Source organism: Pogoniulus pusillus, chromosome 36 (assembly GCF_015220805.1).
Source record: "Pogoniulus pusillus isolate bPogPus1 chromosome 36, bPogPus1.pri, whole genome shotgun sequence".
NCBI lineage: Eukaryota > Metazoa > Chordata > Aves > Piciformes > Lybiidae > Pogoniulus > Pogoniulus pusillus.
The window spans coordinates 10,348,212-10,372,116 of NC_087299.1; the positions used below are offsets into that span (position 1 = coordinate 10,348,212).

A 23,905-nucleotide genomic window follows, 5' to 3' on the forward strand; every position below is an offset into this window, starting at 1 on the left:
ATCTAAGGGAGTCTGTTGCTGCTCACTGCAGGGAGGGTTTGCCTAGGTAACCCTTTGAGGCCCTGTCCAACCCAAACCGTTCTATGATATACAACACAGGAGTAATCCATGGGTGATTTTGAAGGTGCTGCTTCCTCATTCTGCAGCTGTTTCAAGAATGGTTTTATGTTGTTTGTGTTGCAACACTGAAACATTTGACTGTCACCTCGAAACTTTGAAGGAGGGAGATTTAGACTGGAGCTTAGAAAGAAATTCTTTACAGTGAGGGTGCTGAGACACTGAAACAGGTTGCACAGAGAGCTTGTGGAAGTCCTCTGCCTGGAAGTGTTCAAAGGCAGGTTGGATGGGGTATTGAGCAAGCTGGTTTAGTGGAAGGCATCTCTGCCCATGGGAGGAGATTAGAACTAGATGATCTGTAGGGTCCTCTCCACCTTGAACCATTCTGTGAATCTCAGAATACTGCTAATCTAGCTCCCAGCCTAGATGGACACTGGAACCATTTTTCTGGAAAGATTTTGGAATCTCTGCTGTCCTCAAGTTTACAGTAGTTTATTTTTTGCAATACTCAGTCTTTGATTGTGAGATCCTTGCTGGAGCTGCTCTCAGATTTACTTATTTGTTCAAATCCTTTGTAGGTTTTCTCCTGCCGGTTAGGAAGTGAACAAGAGACTGCACTGTCAATTATTGATCCAGTACAAATTCAGATGGAACTTGTTGGGAATGCTTCCTACCCAAGTGGTTCGGGACTGTTGGATGCTTTCAATAGTGAGGATTTTCCTCCCATCCTAGAGGTAATGTCAAAAGCCTGAATAAAACTGTATGCAATGGAGAACAGTAGATCATGATCTAGCATGAACTTCTGTACCCAAGGATTCAACAGAATACTTCCACATGCATAAAAAAAGGAAAAGGTTTTCTTTTTCCTGAAATGGAAAAGAAACAACCATGTAGAAGATGCTTCTAGTGATAATGAAGGAGTGGTTACTGGCATGTAATATGGAGATTAATAGTGGAGAAATAAATGGGCTGACAATGGTTACCAATACACGAAAGAAAAAAGTTCATTTTATCTGTATCTCATTGTCAGTGTTTATTAGTGGGAAAATCTATGTAGAGGCTTCTAACCATTATACCAAAGGGTTTTTTTTTTCCCTGATGGATGCTTTTCATGCTTTTGATAGTTAGTAAATAATAAAGCTCCAGTAATAAAATTGCCAAGCTCCTTAAAACAGTGTGGTCATCAGCTTTTAATAGGACATTTTGTCTTCCTTTGAGAAAAGCTTTGTTGCTGTCCAAAGCATGGAAACAAATATGTAAAAAAAAGATAACCAAATCTTACTTTTTAATTTTTCCCTTAGATCCAGTTGCAAGCACTGCACATCAGGCTGTCCTACAATGATGTTCAACTCTTTCTGGCAATTGCAAAGTCAATTCCTCAACAGACCAGTGCAGCTATGCCTGACTCAAGTGGATTGATAGGTGAAAATACTGCTAATGCTTCCAGTTCAGCACTGGTGGCTGAGACGTCCTCCTTGACACCTGAAAACAGAGAGATATCCAAACGTGTGTTGGATCCTCTTCTTGGTATGTTTCTAACTGTTGAGGTGAAGCTATTGCTTTAGATAGAAAGGGGAAATACACTCTGGTGAAAAGGGGTTGCTTCGCTGCTGCTGCTTTGAGAGTCATGTGGGGAGTTCAGAGTAGATAATGGTACTCTGAGTGGAGCTTACCAAAACGATTTATTCCCAGGAGAAGAAATTCGTGGAGTACCTTTGCCTTGTGTAGGAGAGCAAAAGAAGGCTGTATTTCTAGAATGTAAACACTAAGGGTTTGATTTGCTTTGTAAAAGCAGTGCTGAGTTGTGTGCTGTTCTGCAGGTGCAGTCTTAAGCAAACAAACCTCTCTTTTTCCTACATATACATCTTAGTTTTAGAAATGAAAACAAGTAGGTAACTGTCAAGAATTTATGATTGGTTAACTGCTCAATTACAGAGGTACAGCTGGCTCGTCTCCAGGAGCTGGGGTTCAGCATGGAGGATTGCCGTAAAGCTCTTTTGATCTGCCAAGGTAACCTCAAATGTTCTTAGTTGGCCTTTCAGATTGTTGTGTTAGCCTGCAGTTAAGTAAAAGCTTGCAGACTGTAAGGTACCTGATGCACAGGCAGTTATTTCTTTCTCTTCTTTACTTGGGCTCTGTGTTGACACTACCTTAAACATTCTCACTTTTCTCTCCTACTATAGTGTACAACCCACCCTCTAAATATTCTTCTTGCATTTTGCGATGTCATGTGTGGGGTGTTTGAGTGTATTTTTATTTCAGGGCTCAGGTGGTTGTTGGTTGTTCCTTTTTTCCTTTATGGTATACCTGCTTCTTGCTATTACCCATCCTTTTCTCTTTCAAGCATGTTTACATCTCTCCCTGTTTGAGTCATGTATTTTACCTGCTTCCAGTTTCAATGCATGAAAAGAAGAAGGAGAGTAAGTTTAGACTGGATCTTTGGAGAAAGTTCCTCAATACTAGGGTGGTGAGGCTCTGGGATAGGTTGCCCAGAGAGGCTGTGGATGCCCCCTCCCTGAAGGTGTCGAAGGCCAGATTGGATGTGGTGTTGGGCAACCAAGTCAAGTTGAGAAGCATCCCTGCCTGTGGCTGGGAGATTGGAGTAGATGATCTCCAAGGTCCCTTCCAACCTAAGCCATGTCATGATTCTATGAAGCTTTAACACAAGCAGTTCTTTTTTCTTTGTCACTGTCATTTTTCCCACTTGATTCAGAGGCCTTTACAATACTGACACAGTTTTACATTGTTTTGCCACTCAAACTTCAAAGCACATTATTTCTTCTTAGAAAACACCAACGTGTTTATAATCTTCTCATAGTTGTGTTGTTAAATAGAACACATCCAAGGTACTGCTGCTGTCTTGCTGTACTTCTTAAGGGAGAGGGAATTCGTTTGCTTCTGTATGTTTTTGAAGTACATTTCATTGAGAAAGTAAATGATGACTGATTGGCTGTTCTGGTTTCTGTTATCTAAGGTGACTTGAAAAAAGCAGCAAGCTGGTTGTTTAAGAATGCTGAACCTTTGAAATCAGTTTCCCTGAGCTCTTCTGGGCGAGGTAGCCAGGGGATTGTGCCTTTTCAGTTCATCTCTGGAGTAGAAATAAAAGCAGAAAGCATCTGCATCTGTTTCATTGATGACTGCATGGACTGTGATGTTCCTCTTGCTGAATTAAACTTTTCATGTGAGTGTTTTACTTCACTGAAATGACTGTCAGGCACTGTGTATGTTATGCACTCTGCTCCACTTCCTTGGGACTTTCAGCTGACAGCATTGTGGTGGTGCTTGTGTGGGGGTTTGGGTTTTTTGGCCTTTTTTTGGTTACTTTTTTGGAGGTTGTTAGTTTTAAGTTGTGTTTGAAGAAGATTGTGATGATTGTATGGTTAAGATTCTTGTTTTCCCTTTATACCTCACATGACAAATGAAACCTGTCCTGAGCAGACCCCTGGGGAGGCCTTACGTTGTAACATGTGGCTCTTTGTAAATGTTATTTGAAGAGTATTTATTAAATGCTTTTTGTACCATTTCAGTTTAAAAGACGAGACAAAACCTTCCCCTGCTTACTTAACAGCTCAAGAAACTGGGAAACTTGATTGTTTTGCATTAATGTAACATTAATTTGTATTCATTTCCATTTTGCAGCTTTGAATTTTCTCCAACATTTGAGAGCCAACCCTGAAGGCTGTGCTAATTTCACCCTCTCTGGAGATTATTACAATCGGGAGCTTTCAGGTGAAGTACTGAGAAGAGTTTGTTGGTTTCTTTATTTCAGATTAGGAAAGCAGCTTTGCCTCCTGCAGAAGCCTGAAATCCACCCAACGTGAAATGCATATAAGGGATTATGAAAGGTTGGCTTTGGGGAGGTGTGTGAGAATATGTGGTGCTAGACAAGGTACTCCCAGTTGGTATCAGATGGGGGAATGAGGAAAGTTAGAGCAGTTGCTGATAGGAGGGCTGCACTCATGTTTTCAAATGTAGTTACATGGAAAGGTTATCCAAGACCATGACAGTTGTGTAACCAGCTGTCTCTGCATTCACTGCTCATTTTTAGGAGTTAGTTGTTTTGATGCATTCAGCTTGTTATTTATTCAGTTAGGAAAAGCTCCTGAGGGCAGATGATTAGACTGAAAACAATGGATTAGCATAAGACCACCCTCATATTTAGAGCTGAGATTTTAGAAAGCAAGTTACATGCCTCATTACAGGTCAGACACTGACAAAAGCAGTAATCCAGTTGTACGTTTCCTCTGAATTAAGAAACTAAACTTGCTGCAATAAAATCAGTGACAACAATCAATTACTTACCAATAACAAGGTAGAGGGTTTGGGTTCAAAAGTACATAGAGTGTTCTTTTTAATTGCTTTTAGACTTTTGTCTGTTGACATACAGACTGGTGAGCCAACTTATTTATAATTATGTGGAAAGCCTTTCAGAAATCATTCAGAGGGCTTAGTTGTGGTTAACAGACTGCATCAGGTTGGAAGGGACTCTCGAAGGTCATCTTGTTCAACCCCGCTGTGCTCAGCAGGGCCACCTCCAACTAGATCAGGCTGCCCAGGGCCACATCAAGTCTGATCCTGAATGTTTCTGGGGATGGGGCCTCAACCACATCCCTGTTCCAGTATTTTACCACCCTCATGGTGCAGAAATTCCTCCTGATGTCCAACTTAAATCTGTCCTGCTCCAGTTTCAAACCATTGCCCTTTGTCCTGTCACTACAAGCCCTTGTAAACAGTCCCTCCCCAGCCTTCCTGTAGGAAATACGAACTTCAGTATGAAGCTGTAATTGCATTCTAATGCTTTCCTTGGAATGAAGATGTTTCTGCAGGACCCTACACCTGATAGACACTGCTCAAAACGGAGGAGCTGAGGCAACTTTGCTTTAGCCAGTAAATGGAATTTGTAGGCTTACAGGTTCATCTTGAGCGCAGACTGAAAGTAAAGGATCTCATTATTAAAGTTGCATTATTAAATACTTAGCTATGTAAGCAGCATTCCAGTGACTTTCAGATGTGTGACCTTTTCTGTTTGTTCTCAGGCTGGGAGCCGTTTATTGAGCCATGGCCATGTTCAGTTTCTTGGCAGCAGCAAGCATCGAGCCGCCTCCACCCTTCCCGGCTGAAGCTGGAAGTAAAGGCCAAGTGCCGTTTGGATATAAACATCACCTCTGTCTTCATAGGTATGCAGGAATGCTCCCTGAGAGCATCACCGCAGAGTCTGGTTTTCACTGCTCTGAAATGTGCAGGCATTTCTAATTGAGTCCTGCTGCTGTCCCCTCGATGGAGGGAGGGGGGGATTGGCACAAGTCCTGGCACACTCCACGTGGTACCGTACTCAGGTGTGCATGTAGGCAGCCTGCATTTTATCAGATGTTGTGCAAGTGTAGACATGAGCTACGTATTTTAGAGGTTAGCAGGAATTCTTTCTCTGGTCATATGAACTTGATAGAATTAGTGTTATTTGAAATGTATTTTTAATCAGCAACAGGTTTTCATCTAAAGCTTTCCATATTTTACAGTACTTAAAAATATTTTTGTAAGCTTGTCATTTTTCAGTACCCTCACTACAGTCTCTGGGCTGTCAATTCCCACCTCAGGAAATCAAAATATGGTACTCAGCATTAACTCAGACCTTCCTGTAAGCTTCCGTGTTGTGAGACTGATTGTGTGCATTTCCCAGGAATATTGTTGCTTATTCTGTATGCAAATCTGAGTAAATTTGGTGGTCACAATAAAAACTGTAAACCACCAAGCTCACAAATGTAACAGGAGAACTTTTCCTTGTTCCTTGAGTATTTGTTCTTTTTTCCTGCAAGGCCTACAGGATGGCAGAAAGAGAGGGAGCCAGGGTGTGAGGGAAATAAGCAAATCAGTGGTGCCTAAAGGTTCCCTTGATGGCTCTTTATACTAGTGGTAACAAGTAGTAAAGCTGCTTTGAGTTTAACACTGTGCCAGAGGGCTCCGTTGGTGCTTTGGTAGTAATGCAGGAATGTGCATGCACCGATTAAAGAACAGTGAAATTAGAAACGACTTCTTACCTGAAGTTCTAGTAGTTACATGTTTAAGGGTAATTGGCTCCTCTGGGAGAACTCTGACATTCCCACAGAGTATCTGAGGAGCGTGGAATTCCACTGAAAGTGAAATTGGAAAAAAAATAGTCAGGAATGTAAAGCTGCTTAGTTTGGAAGACACTGCTGTGAATTCATGAGCTGTTGTTTATCTTATGGAAGTGGCAAGTAGGAAAAAAAATGAAATCAAACTGCTGTCATTAAAGAGGAACAATTTTAGTGGTATGGATGTAAGATACTTTGCAGATACTTCATGTACTGCCTGTGCTTCTCCTCCTCTAGAACAGTACACGTGTACCAAACAGTCATGGATGGAGGATTACTGTCAACAGGACAAAGAAGTGAATGTGGTCAGTTCAGAAGACCGGATGGATGCTTCAGGGGATCCTCCATGCTTTGGGCAGAGTATGATGTTCATTAATCACACTATTTGAAGCAATCCTGACATGCACACTCATTTGTCTGATGGATTACAAGCAGAAGTATCTGGTCTTCGTAGCGTGCAGTGAATTGTTAGAGATACTTGGCAAAAACCCCAAAATGCTTCTTTCTCTTCAGCTGGGCTCAGTAAGGAAGGAATTTCTCTGGCTTCAGTGCTGTCTTTGCACTGCTAGTTCTGTTTCCTTGTTTTGTCACACTTTCTCAGTTAATGAGTGGCTGTCCTGTCAGAGACAAAAGCAGAGTGTGCAGTTCAGAGGTGATCTTTTCCTTTCTGTCCCCCCAGAGCCCCACATGACTGCATGGCTAGGAAAAATACTGTTACATTTGTGAAAGAATTCCCTCAGTGACAGTCGCTCTTGGTACCTGGCAGGGCTTTCCTCCCAGGGTTACTTCTGGAAGAAAATCTGGCAATTCACACACCAGTTTAGTGTGTGTAGATGGGTAGAGACTCAAACACTGCATGCTGCCAACTGTCTGTATCGTTCCTGAGGCATGGTGCATGGTGGGGTAGTGTCAGCCTGTGTGGTTTTTCTTACCTGCTAACTTTGTCTTTCCTGTCTGCCAGGCCTCCCTCTTGTCTACCTTAGGACTAGGAGTACAGCCAGTTTGACTAACCTAGAGCATCAGATCTATGCTAGAGGTACTGTATTAGCAGAGAGAGACAAAAAGGGTTTTTCTTCCTTTGAAAGGCTCTTGGTACAGTAAATAGTGCTGTCTGTGTGACTTGCTGATAGCTTGGCCTCTATATTTAAAAACAAAGCAGAGAAACCCAAGCCAGACAGCACAACAGCTGCTTTACTTTAAACCTGCTTTACTCTGTATTTCATTCTGTCTTTCTCTCATGTTCCTCTCTGGACCCTTCAGGAAAGAAGAGAGAAGGATAACTAATCCTGTGTGGGAAGACTGTCCCTTTTCTAGAGAGACAGTATAGCATGATGAAAACCAGCATAATAAAATTACAAGATCTCATAGCAGTGTGTTCAATGTACCTCCTTATGCTTGATTCAACAGATGCCTTCAAAAGGAACAAGCTCTTTTCAGTAAGCCTTAGGAAATAAGGCATTCCTGATGAGTGTTGATTTGTTTGCTTTCTGTTTGACAATACAGTCTTTGGGCAAAACCACCCAATGCAAATGAAGAGGGTTTAATTTTTGAGACTGTGGAAGACACACGCTTGATAAATATGTTGTTCCTGTAGAAAAGTTGCTTCAGAAGGTGAAGTACTTGAACTTGATACCAGTCAGCCTTCAGAGCCACTGCAGATCAATTCTGTGGAGTAGATTGGATTTCTTTCTTACCTTTTCATGAAGTGGCTGATTCATTGTGTGTGCCTTTCTGCTTCTCTCATACTAAAGTTCTGTGTATTCAGGTAGCAACCATTTGTCTTAGCTTTTAAGTAAGTTACTGGAATTTGACAGGGTTTTTTTCTGCTCAAGCACTGTAAGTATTTTCACAGCTATGACCTACTGCAGTATGGAAAATGAGAGTAACACTTGAGTGCTTGTTAGTGGTGCCTGCTTGAAGGAAGTCAGACATGGTGGCTGAAGGTTCTTCTTCTGAGGTTTTGCTGTCTCAGCATTTTAACAAAAACAAGTTACCTTTGGTGGCATGCAAATTATTTTTTACCCTTTATTTTAGTTGGCTCTGTGCTCTATGGGAAAATATTTCTGCCTGATCCTGAAAGACTGGTCAAAGGCCCGTTTAAAGGGGACTCTTTGGCACTTCAGCTAGAGCATCAACATTACTTACAAGTGAATGTGTGGCGATGTATTTGGGTGTGCGTGAGAAGTTCCTGATTATGATTGGGTTTTCAGTTAGGTTTTGTATGTTACTTAGAGCTGGAAATGCATTCTAGGAGTCTTGGTCTGAAGGAACAACAGAACTCATTGATTTAGCACAGTCCGTGGGGAGGTGATGCAGGGGAGGCCTTCCCATCCATACCATTTCTGTAACAGATGCTAAGGAAAATGTAAGAAGTTAGTAATCTGTTACCCTCTTTCTTTGATCTATTTTAGTTAGTGCAGGTTGGGATTCTCCAGCTGTTTCATCTCATCCTGTGTGGGGATATGATGAATGCTTCTCTCATAAGCACTTAGACAAATCTTTATCCTGTTTTACAGCTGAAATGAAGACTCCCAAACGTAGGCAGCCGTTTGTCCCATTTGCTCTGAGAAATCACACTGGATGCACTCTCTGGTTTGCTACCCTAACTACAACTCCCACACGGTAAGAAGCTGTTGGGGAATCACTGGGCAGTGTTTGTCTGGCTCCTCTAACACGGCAGCCAGCCCCTGTTGTTTTCAGTGCTTTTGTTTCCTCGCAGAGGACTGTAAGCAACTCCCAGTCTTTCTTAACTGAGAGCCTTTTCTCAGCAGTGACTTTTACTGCTGAGGATTTGTTTCTTCAAGTGGCCCAACGTTACTTTGAAAACTAGTCAGATACATGTGTGATTCACATATGTGTTCACTGCAGGCCTTGAGGCAGACTAAAAAGCACTTGTTACTTGCAGGAGCCAGTTTGTAACCTGATGTGGTTCTCCTCACAGGGCTGCGCTGTCCCACAGTGGGAGTCCAGGTGTTGTTCCTGGGGAAAATGGGACCTTGCTGGATGATGCCCATAATGTCAGCAAATGGCAAGAAGTTATCACTGGGGAAGAAGTTCCATTTGAATTTGAAGCCAGAGGGAAACTCAGGCACAGGTGAGAGGTGACTTTCTCCCCCTTTATTTTGCTCTTGTGAGACTGACCTTGATTACTGTGTCCAGTTCTGGTGTCTCCAGCATAAGGAGGACATCAGGCCTTTGGAGTGAGTCCAGAGGAGGGCCACAAAGATGATCCAAGGGCTGGAGCATCTCTTGCTGTGAGGATAGGCTGAGGGAGCTGGGGTTGTTTAGCGTGGAGAAGACTCTGGAGGAGCCTTAGATCTGCCTTCCAGTACCTGCACGGATCCTACAGGAAGGTTGGAGAGGGACTTGAGGGTGTCTAGTGATGGAACAAGGGGGAATGGTTTGAAGCTGAGGGAAAGCAGGGTTAGACTGAATCCTAAGAAGTTCTTCAGTATGAGTGTGGTGAGACCAGGAGAAAGATGCCCCTTCCCTGGAGGTGTTCAAGGCCAAGTTGGGTGAGTCCTTGAGCAGCAGAGTCCAGTTGAGAGGCATCCCTACACAGGGCTGGGAGGCTGGAGTAGGTGATCTCTAGGGTATCTTCCAACCCAAGCTGTTCCATGATTCTGTGACCAGACTGTGAGATGTGCTTTGATACTCCTGGGTACAGGATGCAGAGGATCATAGTTGTAAGGATAATAGCAGGTATTAAATAAAAAGTGGACATTTTGGGGTTTTTAATCTCCTGTTAATATTTTGGCTTTAAATGTATAAAACTTACATAAAGAGTGAAATTATCCACTGTCTAGTAATCAGTGTGTATTGCTATTGGTGGCAGCCATAGCTAGCTTTGAGTAGGATCATTCTAGCTTTTTAAAAGGCAGGTTCTGTGTCCTTGATCCTAAAGGACTGGGGAGGGCCTTGCTTGTTGTAGGTCCTTAGAACCAAAAGAACTTGTTAACAAACATGTACATGTTTTTAATTTTGCTTGTATGACAAATTCCTACTTCTCTGTCTTTGTTAAGGAAGGTGGAACAATGGAACAGCAATAAAATCAGGTCTGGCTTTATCCATGGAAGGGAAAAGCTCTTGAGACTCTTAGTGAGATTTTTTGAATCCAGAAGATATTCTTGCTTTGAACTGTTTGGTGTAATAATGGCTAATAGTGATTTCACTTGATCTCCCTGGTAGGCACACACATGATCTAAGAATTCATCAGCTGCAAGTGAGAGTGAATGGCTGGGAAGAGGTCAGCCCAGTGTCAGTAGACAAGGTTGGAACGTTTTTCCGATATGCTGCACCAGATAAGAACCCTTCCTCCTTTACTGTAAGTTCTGGTTTGGAGTGTTAGTTTGGTTGGAATCTGTAATTTGAGAGGAATGATGTCTGCCAAGATTTTTGTCTTAAAACAGCTGCTATATGAGTTTGTCCTCTTCCCATTTAGCTTGAATCAGAGAGTTTGGAGGTGGTGAGTTCCCAGCTGACAATTTTGTGCCACACAACTACAGAGCAGTCAGAGCTTCCAGTATCAGAGCTGGTGTATTAGTGACAGCGTCAGAGACTTGTGGAGATTGAGCCTTAGATCAGCACAGCAGCTCAGCAGCTATTTTTATTTCCTCTATTGCAGGAGGGGTTTTTGTGTTCACTTAACAGTGGTGATTCCCTGTAGGCCTAGAGATTGCTGAGACATGAGGCTGCTTAGGCGGAATATCCTTGTCAGGAGGGAACAGTGCAGTCGTAGTGATCAGCAGGATGGCAGTTGGTGCTTGAGACTCAGAGATAAAAATGTTCTTGTGGGGTTTAAAACTAGCTAAGTTTTGAGATTGCTGACAATTATCAAGAGTTGAGAAATTCAAAGTTGGGATCCTTTGTTGGTTGTATTTTTAACAAACCACCCTCAGCTTTGTTTGTTTTTAAGCAGTATTGCAAACAGTTCTTGTCAGTTACGAGATTTCCAAAGCTGTATCAAAGAACAGAAACAAAGTGATGGTAGTATTTATTTTATTCTTGTGTTGTGGCATTCTGTATTACAACTGAAAGTAGTGTCTTACACGTTGAAGAAGTTTAACTTGCTTGTTTACTTTCTTCTCAGCTTGGAAGCCCAATTAGTAGGACAAATATAATACATCCGCAAGTCTACGTGAGTATCTGTTTCCTTTTCTTGAGAGCTAGCATAACTGTGCAGTGAATGAGCTTCTTCATCCTTCTAGAACCTCTTCAGTGGAAAGGAAACAAAAATAAAGCAAACAAAATGAACTTTCAAGTCAGAACAAGTATTTAACAGACCCTACCATTCCTCACCAGTGTAAATGGTTGGTTGAAGAATGGGTCTTGAATTCCAGTGTGTGACTTCCAGTGTGGGCCCATCTAAAATGTGGTTTTCAGGATTGAAGTGGCAGTGACTTTGTCTAGTTTAGAATATAAAGCACCACAGCTAAGAGCAAAGAGAGTATGAGTAGTTTAAGAAAGCTCCACCTTGGTTTTTTTACTTTTGACTGGTGGAATGATGAGTGGTTGTTAATTACACAAGGCTTGGAATTCAAACTCCATGAATATTTAAAGTAGTGTAATAGTGAGATAGTGCATCAGGTATTCTTTGTGGGTCTGCATTACTCTTGTTTGAACTTGCAGTGCTTTGAAAAAGAAAATAGAGTTGTTAGTGCTTAGAATTGCTTTTTCATAGTTAATTTTATTGTGTTTCGAGGAGGATGTGCAGGATTCTAAACCGTTGCTGTAGAACTCTATATACTGTAGGCGTTGTGTGTGGTTGGACTCAGCTGGCAGGTTTTCACTTCAGCAGTTAATGCTTCAAAACTGAGGTGTCCCTCTTCTAGATGTAATCATTATCTGAGCTTCTTAATGCTTTTAAATATCTTCCAGTTTTCTTCATTGCCTCCAGTTCGTGTGGTGTTTGAAGTTACCATGGAGGGTAGCGCTCGGAAAGTGATAACAGTGCGCTCAGCCTTGATCGTGAAGAACAAGCTGGAAACGCCAATGGAGCTGCGACTAGACAGTCCCTCTGGTCCTGACAGTAAGTCTTGTATAGTCCTGCCGTGCTGTGGGCTATCTGCAGCTTCCCAGGGGGATTCACTGCTCTCAATAATGGTTGACAACAAAATAAGGAGGGGCAATAGGTAATTCAAGAAGAAAATGGTCAGCAAGGTAAGCTGCAGAACACAACAGGATTTGTCATTATCGTTTGTTCAGTTAAACAGGAAAAGCTCTGTGAAGACTGAATCTAAGTTCTGTTTGTAGCATGTTGTGTCTTTCAGCAGTAGAATTGTAGAACCATAGAATGGCCTAGATTGGAAGGGACCATCTACTTCAACCTCCCTGCCATGGGCAAGGATGCCTCTCAACTGAGTGTGGCTGCTCAGGTCTCTTTCAGGTGTTGGCATGCAAAGGTGCAGGCTAGAAATGTTGATGATGTGCCCAGAGTGTAATGAATGAAATCTTTTGGAGCTAAGCATTTTCACTAAAACATCCAGGGAAAAAGAATTTTAATTCCAGCAAGTTTTAAGTTTATTTCCATTTTCAGCTTTACACACCTAAATTTGTCTGCTGCCAGGCTCTTAAAAGGCTGAAAAGAGAGGTCTGGTGTTTGGAACATAGAAATTAGCTGGTGCTTTATGCTGAAACAAGAAGTGCTGCCTCAGAAGTTAGGGACTTGCTATTTGAAGTCTTTATTCTTTTCAGTAAAGGAACCTGTTTTGATGTGTACATTTTCTTCTCTGTTTCCAGAACCTGTAGTTCTTCCTGCAGTTATGCCAGGAGATTCCTCTGCTATTCCATTACACCTTACATCTTGGCATTTGCAAGTCAGGCCAAAAGGAATGGGAGTCTTCTTCTGCAAGGCCCCGATTCATTGGACTAATGTTCAGAAGACGACAGAAGTGTGCAGCAGCAAGAGAGAGTGTCATTCAATGGAGTCTGAAAACAGCAGGTTTTTCAGGTAAAGCCTGATGATTGTTCTGTAAGCTGCTTCATCTGCTAACTGAAACACTGTTAAAGTAACAGGAAAGAAAATACTTGGAATTGAGAGCTTCTGCAGTGTAGTGGGATGGTTTGTTTGGTCTCCTGAATGATGAGAATGCATTGAAGCATAACTGCTGTGTTCCTGCAGGGCTCCCTGAAGCCCCTTTGCCAGTGCCTGCTGGTAAATGTCTGAGGATACAAAGTAAGCACAGGACACACTGTTAACCGTTACTGCAACAAAAGAAAAGGTTAGAAAATATTGTGGGCTTAAGTTAAATTATCTGATCTGAGACTGTGGAAGTTCTTTCAGGAAACGAGTTCTGCGTACTCTGTAGTTACTGCTGTGTTACTGCAGAGTCTGTTCCATAGTTCATGTCTTAAAATGCTGGGTTTGAATGTTTCACAGGCAGGAAAAATAACAAAGGGTTCAGAATGAAGGTCTACTTAAGTTTTTACCTTAACTACTGAAAAACCAAAGTGTCAGGTGGGCAAAGCAAGGCTGCATCTCCTGGGGAAAAGGACATGTTTAGCATTTGTGTTGAAGAACAGGACTGTAGTTTATTTCAATAGTTAAAATCTCTTTTTGGTCAGTTAATTGCATTTCTCTGTGAGTTGGTGGAAGAAGGTTTTGAAGCTGGTAATCTGTAAAAGCAATCTTATGTCTCTGAGCACACAGGGTTTTTTGAGTGACTAATTCTTCAGTTAAAATCAGGAATATTACTTCCTTAAAACTGGGCATAAATGCAGAATACCTCTAGGATCCAATTCTGAAGTGGTTATGTGGAGAATGGCTCAGGTTTTGCTCTTAAGTCCTGAAGCTACAGGATGTTGTGAGTTTCACGCAGCACACAGAGTTCAGTTGCTCCATGGAGTTCATTGACAGTTTCTCACCTACTTCTGCCCTCACAGGTTTTGTGTGGCTATAAAGAAAGAAAACTACCCAGAGTACATGCCTTCCAGCATATTTTCTGACAGTGCTAAACAGATTTTCAGACAGCCTGGGCATACTATTTATCTCTTGCCCACGGTGGTCATCTGTAACTTGCTCCCTTGTGAACTGGAGTTCTATGTCAAAGGAATGCCAATTAGTGGGACGCTAAAACCTGGCAAAGAGACAGCACTGCACACGGCCGATACGTCCCAGAACATTGAGCTTGGTAAGGCTCCAGGTACCACTTTCTGACCCACTTTGAGGAGTACTTCAATATAATTGCTCCTTGTACAGGGAACTGTGGTGCAAGAATGGGAGATGAGAAAAATTTCAAACATTGATATGATTATTTGATTGAGACTTCCTGCGGTTAATAACCATGGCCAAAACAGGTCCTAAAATTGCCAGTATTCCCCTGGCTCTGTCAGCTCTCATGATCTGGTTCTCATTAGACTCCTTCCATTTTCCTGAGAGTGGAGACTGGAGAGAATACTGATAAAGAAGGGACTAAATCAGTAAGTTCCCAACATTTTGGGTGGGTTCACTCTTTTCTTTCTGACAGAAGAAAGAGCACAGAAGGAAGCAGTGATTAGCCCTTAGCAGGGTTCTTCACAGAACTTTCTTTTGCTGCTTGTGACTTGAGGGGTTTCTTCTTGAGATCACAGGTCATTATACTGGGCAGACTGAGACAGTAATTTGGGTGAGCTATTTGGACTATTCAGAGGGATCAAGCCCTATGAAACGCCACCCTGCAGGGTCATCAGAAGCTGCAGTTTCTGTGTTGGGGAATATTTTATTTGGCTTTCTTTTGTTTTCATAGGGGTATTGCTAGAAAACTTCCCCATCTGCAAAGAGCTGCTGATTCCTCCTGGCACACAGAACTATATGGTGCGGATGCGACTGTACGATGTCAACAAACGGCTGCTGAACTTGACCATAAGGATCGTGTGTCGTGCTGAAGGCTCTCTAAAGATACTCATTTCAGCACCCTACTGGTTAATCAACAAAACAGGTAAGTTTGCAGCATTCTCATTCATGGCTGTGATTGTTTACTGGAAAATAAAGATTCGAGGCAGAGTTTTGATTTGCTTTCCAGCCAAACAGAACCTTGAAACACTACTTAAGGGTTAGCACATGCTAAGAGTCTACATCTTAGAGCTGCAGGAGTATAAGTTGGGGGTTTTTGACAGTGCTAGCCGCTATTGTTGGCTGAGTGTTAGAGCAGTGACCTTAGACATTTTGCTTGCTATATTACCTGTTTTCAAACATCAACTTCTGTACCTCTGTAATAAATCAACATAGGTTAGGTCACTGTTAAATTGTGGTTTCGAAGCCTGCAATGCCCGAGGAAGCAAATTCAGTTACTCTGTGTTAACATCCTTTGGCACTTTAAGAGCTTAGAAGAACTCCCTGCCTGGATCGGATTTCATGGCTGCAGCTGCCGAGCAGGTTAAATAGAGAACAGAGGAGACTGCAGGGAGAATGCTTGCAGACTAATGGCTCCTACTGCAACCAAAGCATTTTAGGTCATTCCTTAATTTGAAATAGTTTTTACCATTCTCATTTTATTTTGTGCAAAGATGAAGTGTACTTTAACACTGCATTTTTTGTGTGTGCGTTTACTTAAAGGATTACCACTTATCTTCAGACAAGATAATGCAAAAACAGATGCTGCAGGTCAGTTTGAAGAGCACGAGCTCGCTAGAAGCCTCAGCCCACTTCTGTTCTGTTATGCTGATAAAGAACAGCCAAACCTGTAAGTAGTATCACAAGAAGAGCAGACAGGAGGAGCCTTAGAAAGTATGAAAGTAATTCATAGAGGATTGGGCGTTGATATAGTACAAATATCACATAGGAAAAGTCTTTCCTTACTAAGGTATCTGTAAAGTTATTGAGTTTCAAAATAATGAAATAAGAAAATCAGACAGCTCCTTGCCTAGCTAATGCTGTTGTGTCTGCAGGCTGCTTTGGTTTTATTTTGTAGGTTTTGAGCTCATACCTCTTTTGTAAGACAATCAAAAACCCCGGGGAAGGGATTTACCTTATTATATAAATGACTTTGTTGCCACTTAAAAAACAAACATAAACCACTCCAAACCCTTAATCTTGAGCTCTGAATGTTGATAGAGTAGTAGCAGTCACTTATTAGGAAGTCCACGTGCAGCAGAGCTGTTGTGATTCTAGAAGGGAAAGAAGGGAGCTTTAACTGACATCAGAGAAAGCTTGCTTTTTCCAAGGAATTTGTCTGAAATCATAGAATGGTTTAGGTTGGAAGGGACCTCAAAGCATCCAGTTCCAATCCCTCTCCATTGGCAGGGATGCCTCCCACTAGAACAGGTCGCTCCAGGCCTCATCCAACCTGGCCTTGAACACCTCCAGGGAAGGATCAGCCACAGCCTCCCTGGGCAACCTGTGCCAGTGTCTCACCACCCTCTCTGCAAAGAACCCTTTCCTACATCTAGTTTGAATCTCCCTTCTCCCGGTTTAAACCCATTCCTCCTGGTCCTGTCATTACAAGACCCTCTTGTAGCCTGTCCTCATAGCAGAGGCATGTTCTGGTATTTTTGCTCAAATGGCAGCAGTTAAGTTTACCACAAATATTTCTTCCAAATTGCAGAGAAAAAAGACACTCATGTGTTGTCCTGGTCAGTAGAACGACCAAGCCTCTTCCCTGACATGGCCACTGCATCTTGAGCAGTGTGCTAAAAGAGCTCATGGCAGAAATGCAGAATCAGTTACTCAAGAAGAAGTTTATGGTGCATTATAATGGTTTTATTTTAAGACACAGGTGCTGTTTTTATATCCTGGTGTGTGCTTGATCATCAGCCTCGTGTTGCTACCTTATCCCTTGTTTCAGTGAATCAATCTTTGTGTTTTCTTTTCACCCTCAGTTGTACAATGCGAGTTGGAAAAGGAATCCATCCTGAAGGCATGCCTGGCTGGTGCCAGGGTTTCTCCCTGGATGGTGGTAGTGGTGTCAGAGCCCTTAAGGTGATCCAGCACGGCAACAGGCCAGGCCTCATTTATAACATTGGTACGTGTGGTGGGAACCTTTAAGAAATGCTGTAGGACTGGGCAGGGTAGGCTGTCAGTGACCCCACTTAGAGCAGGGAAATCTTGTTGAAGACTTTTGAGTGTCCAGAGAAATTTGTTCAACAAAAAGTAGTATGCTAAGTATTTTTGAGTCTCTGTTTTGAATTGAATTGGCTTTAAAATCAGTTTTGCTATATTTGTTTTTTCACATGACATCAGGGGATGTTAATAATTGTGCTTACAGACTGTGCTGTTTCTCTGCCTTTCCTCCCCCAGTGTGTTACTAAGTCCCACCACAGTGCTCTGTGGGGTAGTTCTGAGTTGTCTGCGCACTCCTAACGCTTCAGCCATGTGCCACAGCTCTGATTTTTACGTAGCGGTGCCTCCATAGCCTGACGTGGAGAGGGGAACTTCTGTCTCCCTTGTGCTGCTAGTACACATAAAATACAATTTCCTCAGAGGCTTTTATTGTACAGTTAAAGCAAAGTTTGGAAGCTACTCCACAGTGATTTTGTTTATAAGTGAAATAATTACATCCGTGGATTTACTTGTGGTTGGAACTAGGTATTTTTTTACTGCTAAGTGCTTATGATCTCTAAATTGCCCCTGAGAAACAGGGTAACTGGTGGCATGAAATTGTATCTACTCTTTAAAATAGTGTTTGAAGGTATGGTAGTGGTGTGGCAGGAACAGCCCCATCCCAGGAAGGCAAAGAGCTTTTGTTGTGTGGAACACTGTGTGGCACGTGGTTTCTGTTTTGCCTTGAAAACAACAGCTTTGTGTGTAACTTGCTCTCGCTGCCAGGCATCGACGTTAGAAAGGGCAGAGGCCGTTACATCGATACGTGCATGGTGACGTTTGCCCCCCGCTACCTGCTGGATAATAAATCAAGCTACAAGCTCGCCTTTCTTCAGCAGGAGTTTGCCAGGGGTCGGGTGAGCAGCTGCCTGTTTGTTACTTGTTGGTACAGTACCTATAGTGAGCCACAGCATCTTCTAACCACAGTGTGCTGGGGTTGGAAGGGAGCTCTGGAAATCATCTAGGCCAACTGTTTCCCAGAGCAGGGTCACCTAGAACAGGTTACACAGGACAGTGTCCAGGCAGCTTTTGAATGAATCAAGAGTTGGAGACTCCACCACCTCTCTGGACAGCCTGCTCCAGTGCTCCACCACCTTCAGAGTAAAGAAGTTCCTCCTCAGGCTCAGATGGAACTTCCTATATTCAAGTTTGTGCCCATTACGTCTTTTGATTCACAGGTTGCATTGGGTTGAAGGGACTCTGAGGTCATCTTGTCCAACACCCTAGCAGTGAGCAGAGACACCTCCAACTAGATCAGACTGCCCAGGATCACCTCTTGTCCTGTCACTGGGGACCACTGGGAAAAACCTGGACCCATCCTCCTGACACCCACCCTTTAAGTGTTGATGAGCATTGATAGGATCCCCTCAGTCTTCTCCCTAAGAGAACACAAACATTTGTGTGTTGAAGTACTGTTGGCTGTTTATGAGGATGTTTGTTGTTATTCTAATACCAGCATCCACCTGACAGACTAATTAACTTTGTGTGTGTTTGAGAGGTACAGAGATTAATGCTTTGGGTTTAATACTCACAGGATATCTGTTAACTAACTCCTCTTCCTAGGGAGCATCCAATCCTGAGGGCTATATCTCCACACTGCCTGGTTCCAGTGTTGTGTTCCACTGGCCACGTAATGATTATGATCAGCTGTTATGTGTGAGACTGATGGATGTCCCAAATTGTGTCTGGTCTGGGGGTTTTGAGGTCAACAAAAATAACTCCTTCCACATCAACATGAGGTAATTTCTCCATAGGGAGCTTCTGCAGCATGTCCAGTTTTCAGTAGAAGTAGCTGTTTGACGCTCAGGACTGTGGATGATGCAGATAAGATGCTTACCTCCCTTGCACTTGTTTGTTCTTGTTCAGGGACACCCTAGGAAAATGTTACTTCTTGAGAGTAGAAATCACTCTTCAAGGAGCCACCTACCGCATTGCCTTCAGTGACACAGATCAGTTACCGCCACCTTTCCGCATAGACAATTTCTCCAAGGTAAAAGAGTAAAAATATAATTGCTTCTTCTTCCTTTCTAGGTTAAAAAAAGCAAAGTAGAGGTTCTTTTATATTTGCTAGAAGAGAGGGCTGACCAGCTTGTGTAATCATAAAATCAGCCAGGTTGGAAGAGACCTCCAAGATCATCCAGTCCAACCTATCCCCCAGCCCTATCCAGTCAACCAGACCATGGCACCGAGTGCCTCATCCAGTCTTTTCTTGAAGACATCCAGGGACGGTGCCTCCACCACCTCCCTGGGCAGCCCATTCCAATGCCAGTCACTCTCTCTGTGCAGAACTTCCTCCTAACATCCAGCCTATATCTACCCCGACACAACTTGAGACTGTGTCCCCTTGTTCTATTGCTGGTTGCCTGAGAGAAGAGGTCACCCCCCACCTGGCTACAATGTCCCTTCAGGTAGTTGTAGACAGCAAAGTGGTCACCCCTGAGCCTCCTCCAGGCTAAACAACCCCAGCTCCCTCAGCCTCTCCTCATAGGGTTTGTGTTCCAGGCCCTTCACCAGCTTTGTTGCCCTGTGAACAAATGACAGCAAAAGATCGGATCCAGCAATTTCTGTGTGAAACTGAATCCTCTTTCCTAACCGTTACAGGTCCCAGTTGTTTTTAATCAGCACCGTGTCGTCGAGCCAAGGCTGTACACTGAAGTGAAGCCCATGACCTCTCTGGATTATGCATGGGATGAACCTATTCTGCCACCTTTTATAATGCTGACAGTTAAAGGGGCAGGCTCCTCAAATATTGTCTGTAGCATGAATGACTTCCAGGATAGCAAACAGCTTTACTACGAGAACTTCATTTATATTGCTGCTGCGTACACTTTCTCAGGGTAATTCTTTATGTACTGTCTGAAGATAGTTTGAGTGTTCATGGTGTTCATCAGGCTTTATGTTAGTATTCTCTTAAGGGTTGTCATTTGAAAGCTTTCCAAATGCAGCTGAGCTTTTGTCAGCCTAGCAGGAGAAATGCCAGCAGTGAGCCTGGCAGTTTGTGTGCCTTACCCTGTTGGGTGGTGGTGATTTAGCTCCAGAGGTGGAGCTTGCCATTGTCTCTTTTCTCACACAGTGAGAAAGACATAGCACATGGCATCTGCTGTGGCATCCCCCTGTCTGATAGGGATATTTAGGGTCATGTCTGGGGCCCGACTTCATTTGGTGGATTAAGAGCACTTGATTACAGGACATAGCCTTTTGTGCCATGCCTGTGGATTTTAGATTTGCAGTAGTTGATGTCCTATTGAAAACAGGACATCAACTACTGCGGGAAGCTGATAGTTGCTTTGTTGCTTTTCTAACGTAAGGTAGAAAATACTCTCTGCAATTGATCTTCTTTTCTGTGAAGTTGTTGGACACAGTGAGAAATTAAAGCCCCTTCTAAGAAGGAGCTCACTGGTAATTACACTGGTAATTCCAAAAATAACAATGGGGGAAAACCCCATGACCCCCCAAAAAACCAACAGTATAATTTTTTGTCTTCTTGGCTGTTTTGGAAGTGTGAGCTTCCTCTCCTGAGCTTTGGGACAGGTCTCATTCAATTTACAGAGAAAGCAGGTACTGAAAATAATCATGATGATGATTTCTTGGTGTTCCAGTGCACGGGAGCCAGGTGCAAGACCAGTTGCATCAAATAAGGATGCTGCATATGCAGAGCTTGTCCTTGATGTTTCTCCAAAGACTCAACGAGTTGTATTGAAAAAGAAGGTACCAAGACACATTGGCTGTGCGGGAGTGAAATGATATGCTGGCAGAAGGGGAAAATAAAACCACTGTCATGTTAACTTGTTGAGGGTGGAGGCAGACTTCATAGAAAGCAGCAGGTTCTTGCAATTCTGGTGGCTTCAGTTATGGTGATGTTTCCATCCAAGACTTGTATGAGGGTCTAGGTGGCAGAGAAGGGAGCTGGAATAACTGTAGTAAGGAATGCTGTAAGACAACCAAGTGAGGTAACTGTAAGTTGGAGGGTCTACTGAAGTCACGAGGTAGAGCATGCTGCCTTTTTGGTTGCATTGTAAGGCAAATCTATTTCTGGAACTTTTAAGTGCTAGAAAATGTATTTACATATTGCTGAGATTTTAAACCAGCTTGTAAATAGAGCTCTGCATCTACCAAGGCTGTGGATACACACTCTGAATACCAGAGGAGAAGTTTTTATGCAGCCTACATCAGGGCTCTGAAGTTAAATATATACAAGTCATTCCAAAACATCTGATGGCAAAACAGAACAAAAATATTTGCTCTGTACTGCTGTGTTCATTTATATCTTGGATTTTTCTGTAACAGGAGCCAGGAAAACGCTCCCAGCTGTGGAGAATGACAGACACAGGAATGATTTGCCATGAAGGTTCTTCGGTTCCTCATAACCCTCATAAACCTTCTCCTCGGTCTGTGGACTCTTCGATGATTTTAGATATCGCAGGCCTGGCAGCTGTCACAGATAACAGGTACTGCCAAGAGAATTTCTCAGGAAACTGGTGTAGATTCTAAGCATGCCTTTGAAAGCATACTTTGCATGACAGTGGATCAGGAGAGAAATGATTCTGAAGGCCTGTTGGATTTATCTGACTGTGAACAGACCTCATAGTCACTTTCTTGGCTTGGAAATCGGTTTAAGGGCCTGGCTAACTATTTGCAGCAGCAACTTGTTAAAGGAGCAGTTCAGAAGTGAGATTAGGAAAATGAGCTTGACCACAACTGGAGCAAGTGTTCACCACTGACACATCTCAAGAGTAAGACTGACAAGTTGAAATCCCCTAAGTGCTGATGGCTTTCCCTGCAGGTACGAGCCCCTGATGCTGAGGAAGCCTGACCGACGGCGCAGCACTACCCAGACGTGGAGCTTTCGTGATGGAAAGCTGACCTGTGGCATTCATGGCCTCGTTGTCCAGGTCAGCACTGATTCAATGTTGCAGATGACAGTCGTTTGGGCTTAGTGCTGAAAGGAACTAAAAGCTTTGAGGTTGAAGTTCAGAATACAGAGGAGGTCAGACTTGCACAAACATCTTGGGTGGTTTCAATGTGGGTTTCAATGTTCTTATCCATTTCAGATAGTTAAAGCTTTTGCACCATTAATTGGAAAGAAAATAATTAGAAAATGAGTAGTAGATCATGGTTGAAAATGAACAGCGTGGTCACAAAGTAGGCATAGAGTCTTGATACTCTCACACATCCCAGGTGTCAGAGTGCTGTAGGTTATGTCAGGATCACTGACAAAAGCCAGGGTTTGTGTCAAACCAGCACATGTCAGAGTCCTGGTTCTAGCATGAGCAGTTTGAGCTGTTTGCTCCTTTTTTGTGTTCCAGGAAACTCTGACTTGCAGACAACTGGCACGTGCAAGCTATCTGCTAATTCTGCCTGCTGCTATTGCAGATCTGCATTGCTTTTACAAAGTCTAGAACTAAACATCAAAGGAATGTCAGTGTTTGATGGTGATGTTATCAGATAGCTTCTGTCTCTGAATATGCAGTGGGAATACTTAATTACTGATCTTGTCTGGTTCTTCCTGCTGCCAGGCTGATTAAACATGAGTTACCAGAAGCTTTAATAATAACAGATTAAATGCTTCTGATCTGCTGTTTTAGTTCTGAAGAGTAAGAAGAGAAATACACTTTCATATTAATGTGTGCAGATAGTTATCCCAAGTCTTTATCTGTCACTTAACTATTTTTTTCCTTACTCTTCTTTCTTTATCCAGGCAAAGGGAGGAATGCTGGGTCTTCACGATGGAGCAGAAGTTGTTCTTGGTCCTGATACTTCACTTGAACTTTTGGGGCCAGTTCCACCAGAACAGCAGTTCATAAACCAAAAAATGAGGCCAGGATCAGGAGTGCTAACTGTTAGGGTCATCCCAGATGGACCAACCAGAGTGCTACAGGTGAAATTCTAGAGTTAACTAGAATTTGGTTTAATTATTTGCTTATACCTGAAACACCTTTTTCTGTATTGCATCTTATGGAGGTTGCCTTTACAATGCTGCATAGGGGGAGGGAAATCATAAAATGATTTTGTCACGCTTATTTTTTTATGAAGACCATTTTATAAGGCAGGGCAATATTGCTGTTACTGGTAAACAGGACAGTGCTGCCTGTGCTCATTTGTTTGTCTCCCAGATAACGGACTTTAACCAGCGCAGGAGCGATCGACTGTCCAGTGAAGGAGATGAGCTCGCAGCTGTGGAACAAGATCTGCGCAAGTTAAAGAATCCAGAATCAGAGCAGGAATTAGAAGTAAGATCCTGCAGCTAGAATCACAGAGTGGCTTAGGTTGGAGGGGACTGTAGAGATTGTCTGCTCCAACTGCCTGCTCTGGGCAGGGACACCTCTCAAATAGACTTAGTTGTTCAAGGCCTCATCCAGCCTGGTCCTGAACATCCCAAGGGAGGAGGCATCCACAGCGACGCTGGGCAACCTCTTCCAGTCTCACCACCCTTGTACTGAAGAACTTCCTCTGATCTAGTCTAACCTTGCTCTCCTTCAGCTTCAAACCATTTTTCCTTACCCTGTCTCTAGACACCCTTATGAAAGGTCCCTCTCCAGCCTTTCTGTAGGATGCCTTCAGGTATTGGAAGGCAGTTCTAAGCTTCCCTCTGGAGTCTTGCTTTTCTCTAGGCTGAGAAACTCCAGCTCCTTCAGCCTGTCCTCATAGTAGGGGTGTTTTGTTTACCATTTTCCTTTCTAGATTATAGAGGGAGATTGGGGAGTTGGTCATTAGCCTTTATTTG

The 23,905-nt window shown here is 43.0% G+C and overlaps 1 protein-coding gene across 7 annotated transcripts in view; it reads left to right on the forward strand.

The window, feature by feature from the left end:
• The window catches only part of VPS13D (vacuolar protein sorting 13 homolog D), a 100,427-nt gene that overhangs the window by 33,620 nt on the left and 42,902 nt on the right, over window positions 1-23,905 (forward strand). For 5 of the 7 annotated variants that reach the window (XM_064172185.1, XM_064172187.1, XM_064172186.1 and 2 more), the window contains 27 exons: window positions 636-791; window positions 1,359-1,584; window positions 1,993-2,067; window positions 3,032-3,238; window positions 3,697-3,786; window positions 5,094-5,234; window positions 6,405-6,527; window positions 7,129-7,203; window positions 8,684-8,789; window positions 9,109-9,261; window positions 10,356-10,491; window positions 11,257-11,304; window positions 12,045-12,195; window positions 12,906-13,116; window positions 14,049-14,296; window positions 14,891-15,082; window positions 15,700-15,826; window positions 16,962-17,104; window positions 17,908-18,038; window positions 18,745-18,920; window positions 19,048-19,171; window positions 19,783-20,018; window positions 20,781-20,889; window positions 21,469-21,629; window positions 21,965-22,073; window positions 22,880-23,059; window positions 23,295-23,411. In XM_064172185.1, coding sequence (XP_064028255.1) covers window positions 636-791; window positions 1,359-1,584; window positions 1,993-2,067; window positions 3,032-3,238; window positions 3,697-3,786; window positions 5,094-5,234; window positions 6,405-6,527; window positions 7,129-7,203; window positions 8,684-8,789; window positions 9,109-9,261; window positions 10,356-10,491; window positions 11,257-11,304; window positions 12,045-12,195; window positions 12,906-13,116; window positions 14,049-14,296; window positions 14,891-15,082; window positions 15,700-15,826; window positions 16,962-17,104; window positions 17,908-18,038; window positions 18,745-18,920; window positions 19,048-19,171; window positions 19,783-20,018; window positions 20,781-20,889; window positions 21,469-21,629; window positions 21,965-22,073; window positions 22,880-23,059; window positions 23,295-23,411 — 3,951 coding nt within the window. The remainder of the gene's footprint in view (window positions 1-635; window positions 792-1,358; window positions 1,585-1,992; window positions 2,068-3,031; window positions 3,239-3,696; window positions 3,787-5,093; window positions 5,235-6,404; window positions 6,528-7,128; window positions 7,204-8,683; window positions 8,790-9,108; window positions 9,262-10,355; window positions 10,492-11,256; window positions 11,305-12,044; window positions 12,196-12,905; window positions 13,117-14,048; window positions 14,297-14,890; window positions 15,083-15,699; window positions 15,827-16,961; window positions 17,105-17,907; window positions 18,039-18,744; window positions 18,921-19,047; window positions 19,172-19,782; window positions 20,019-20,780; window positions 20,890-21,468; window positions 21,630-21,964; window positions 22,074-22,879; window positions 23,060-23,294; window positions 23,412-23,905) is intronic. The other 2 variants (XM_064172188.1, XM_064172189.1) reach the window with 1 other exon arrangement.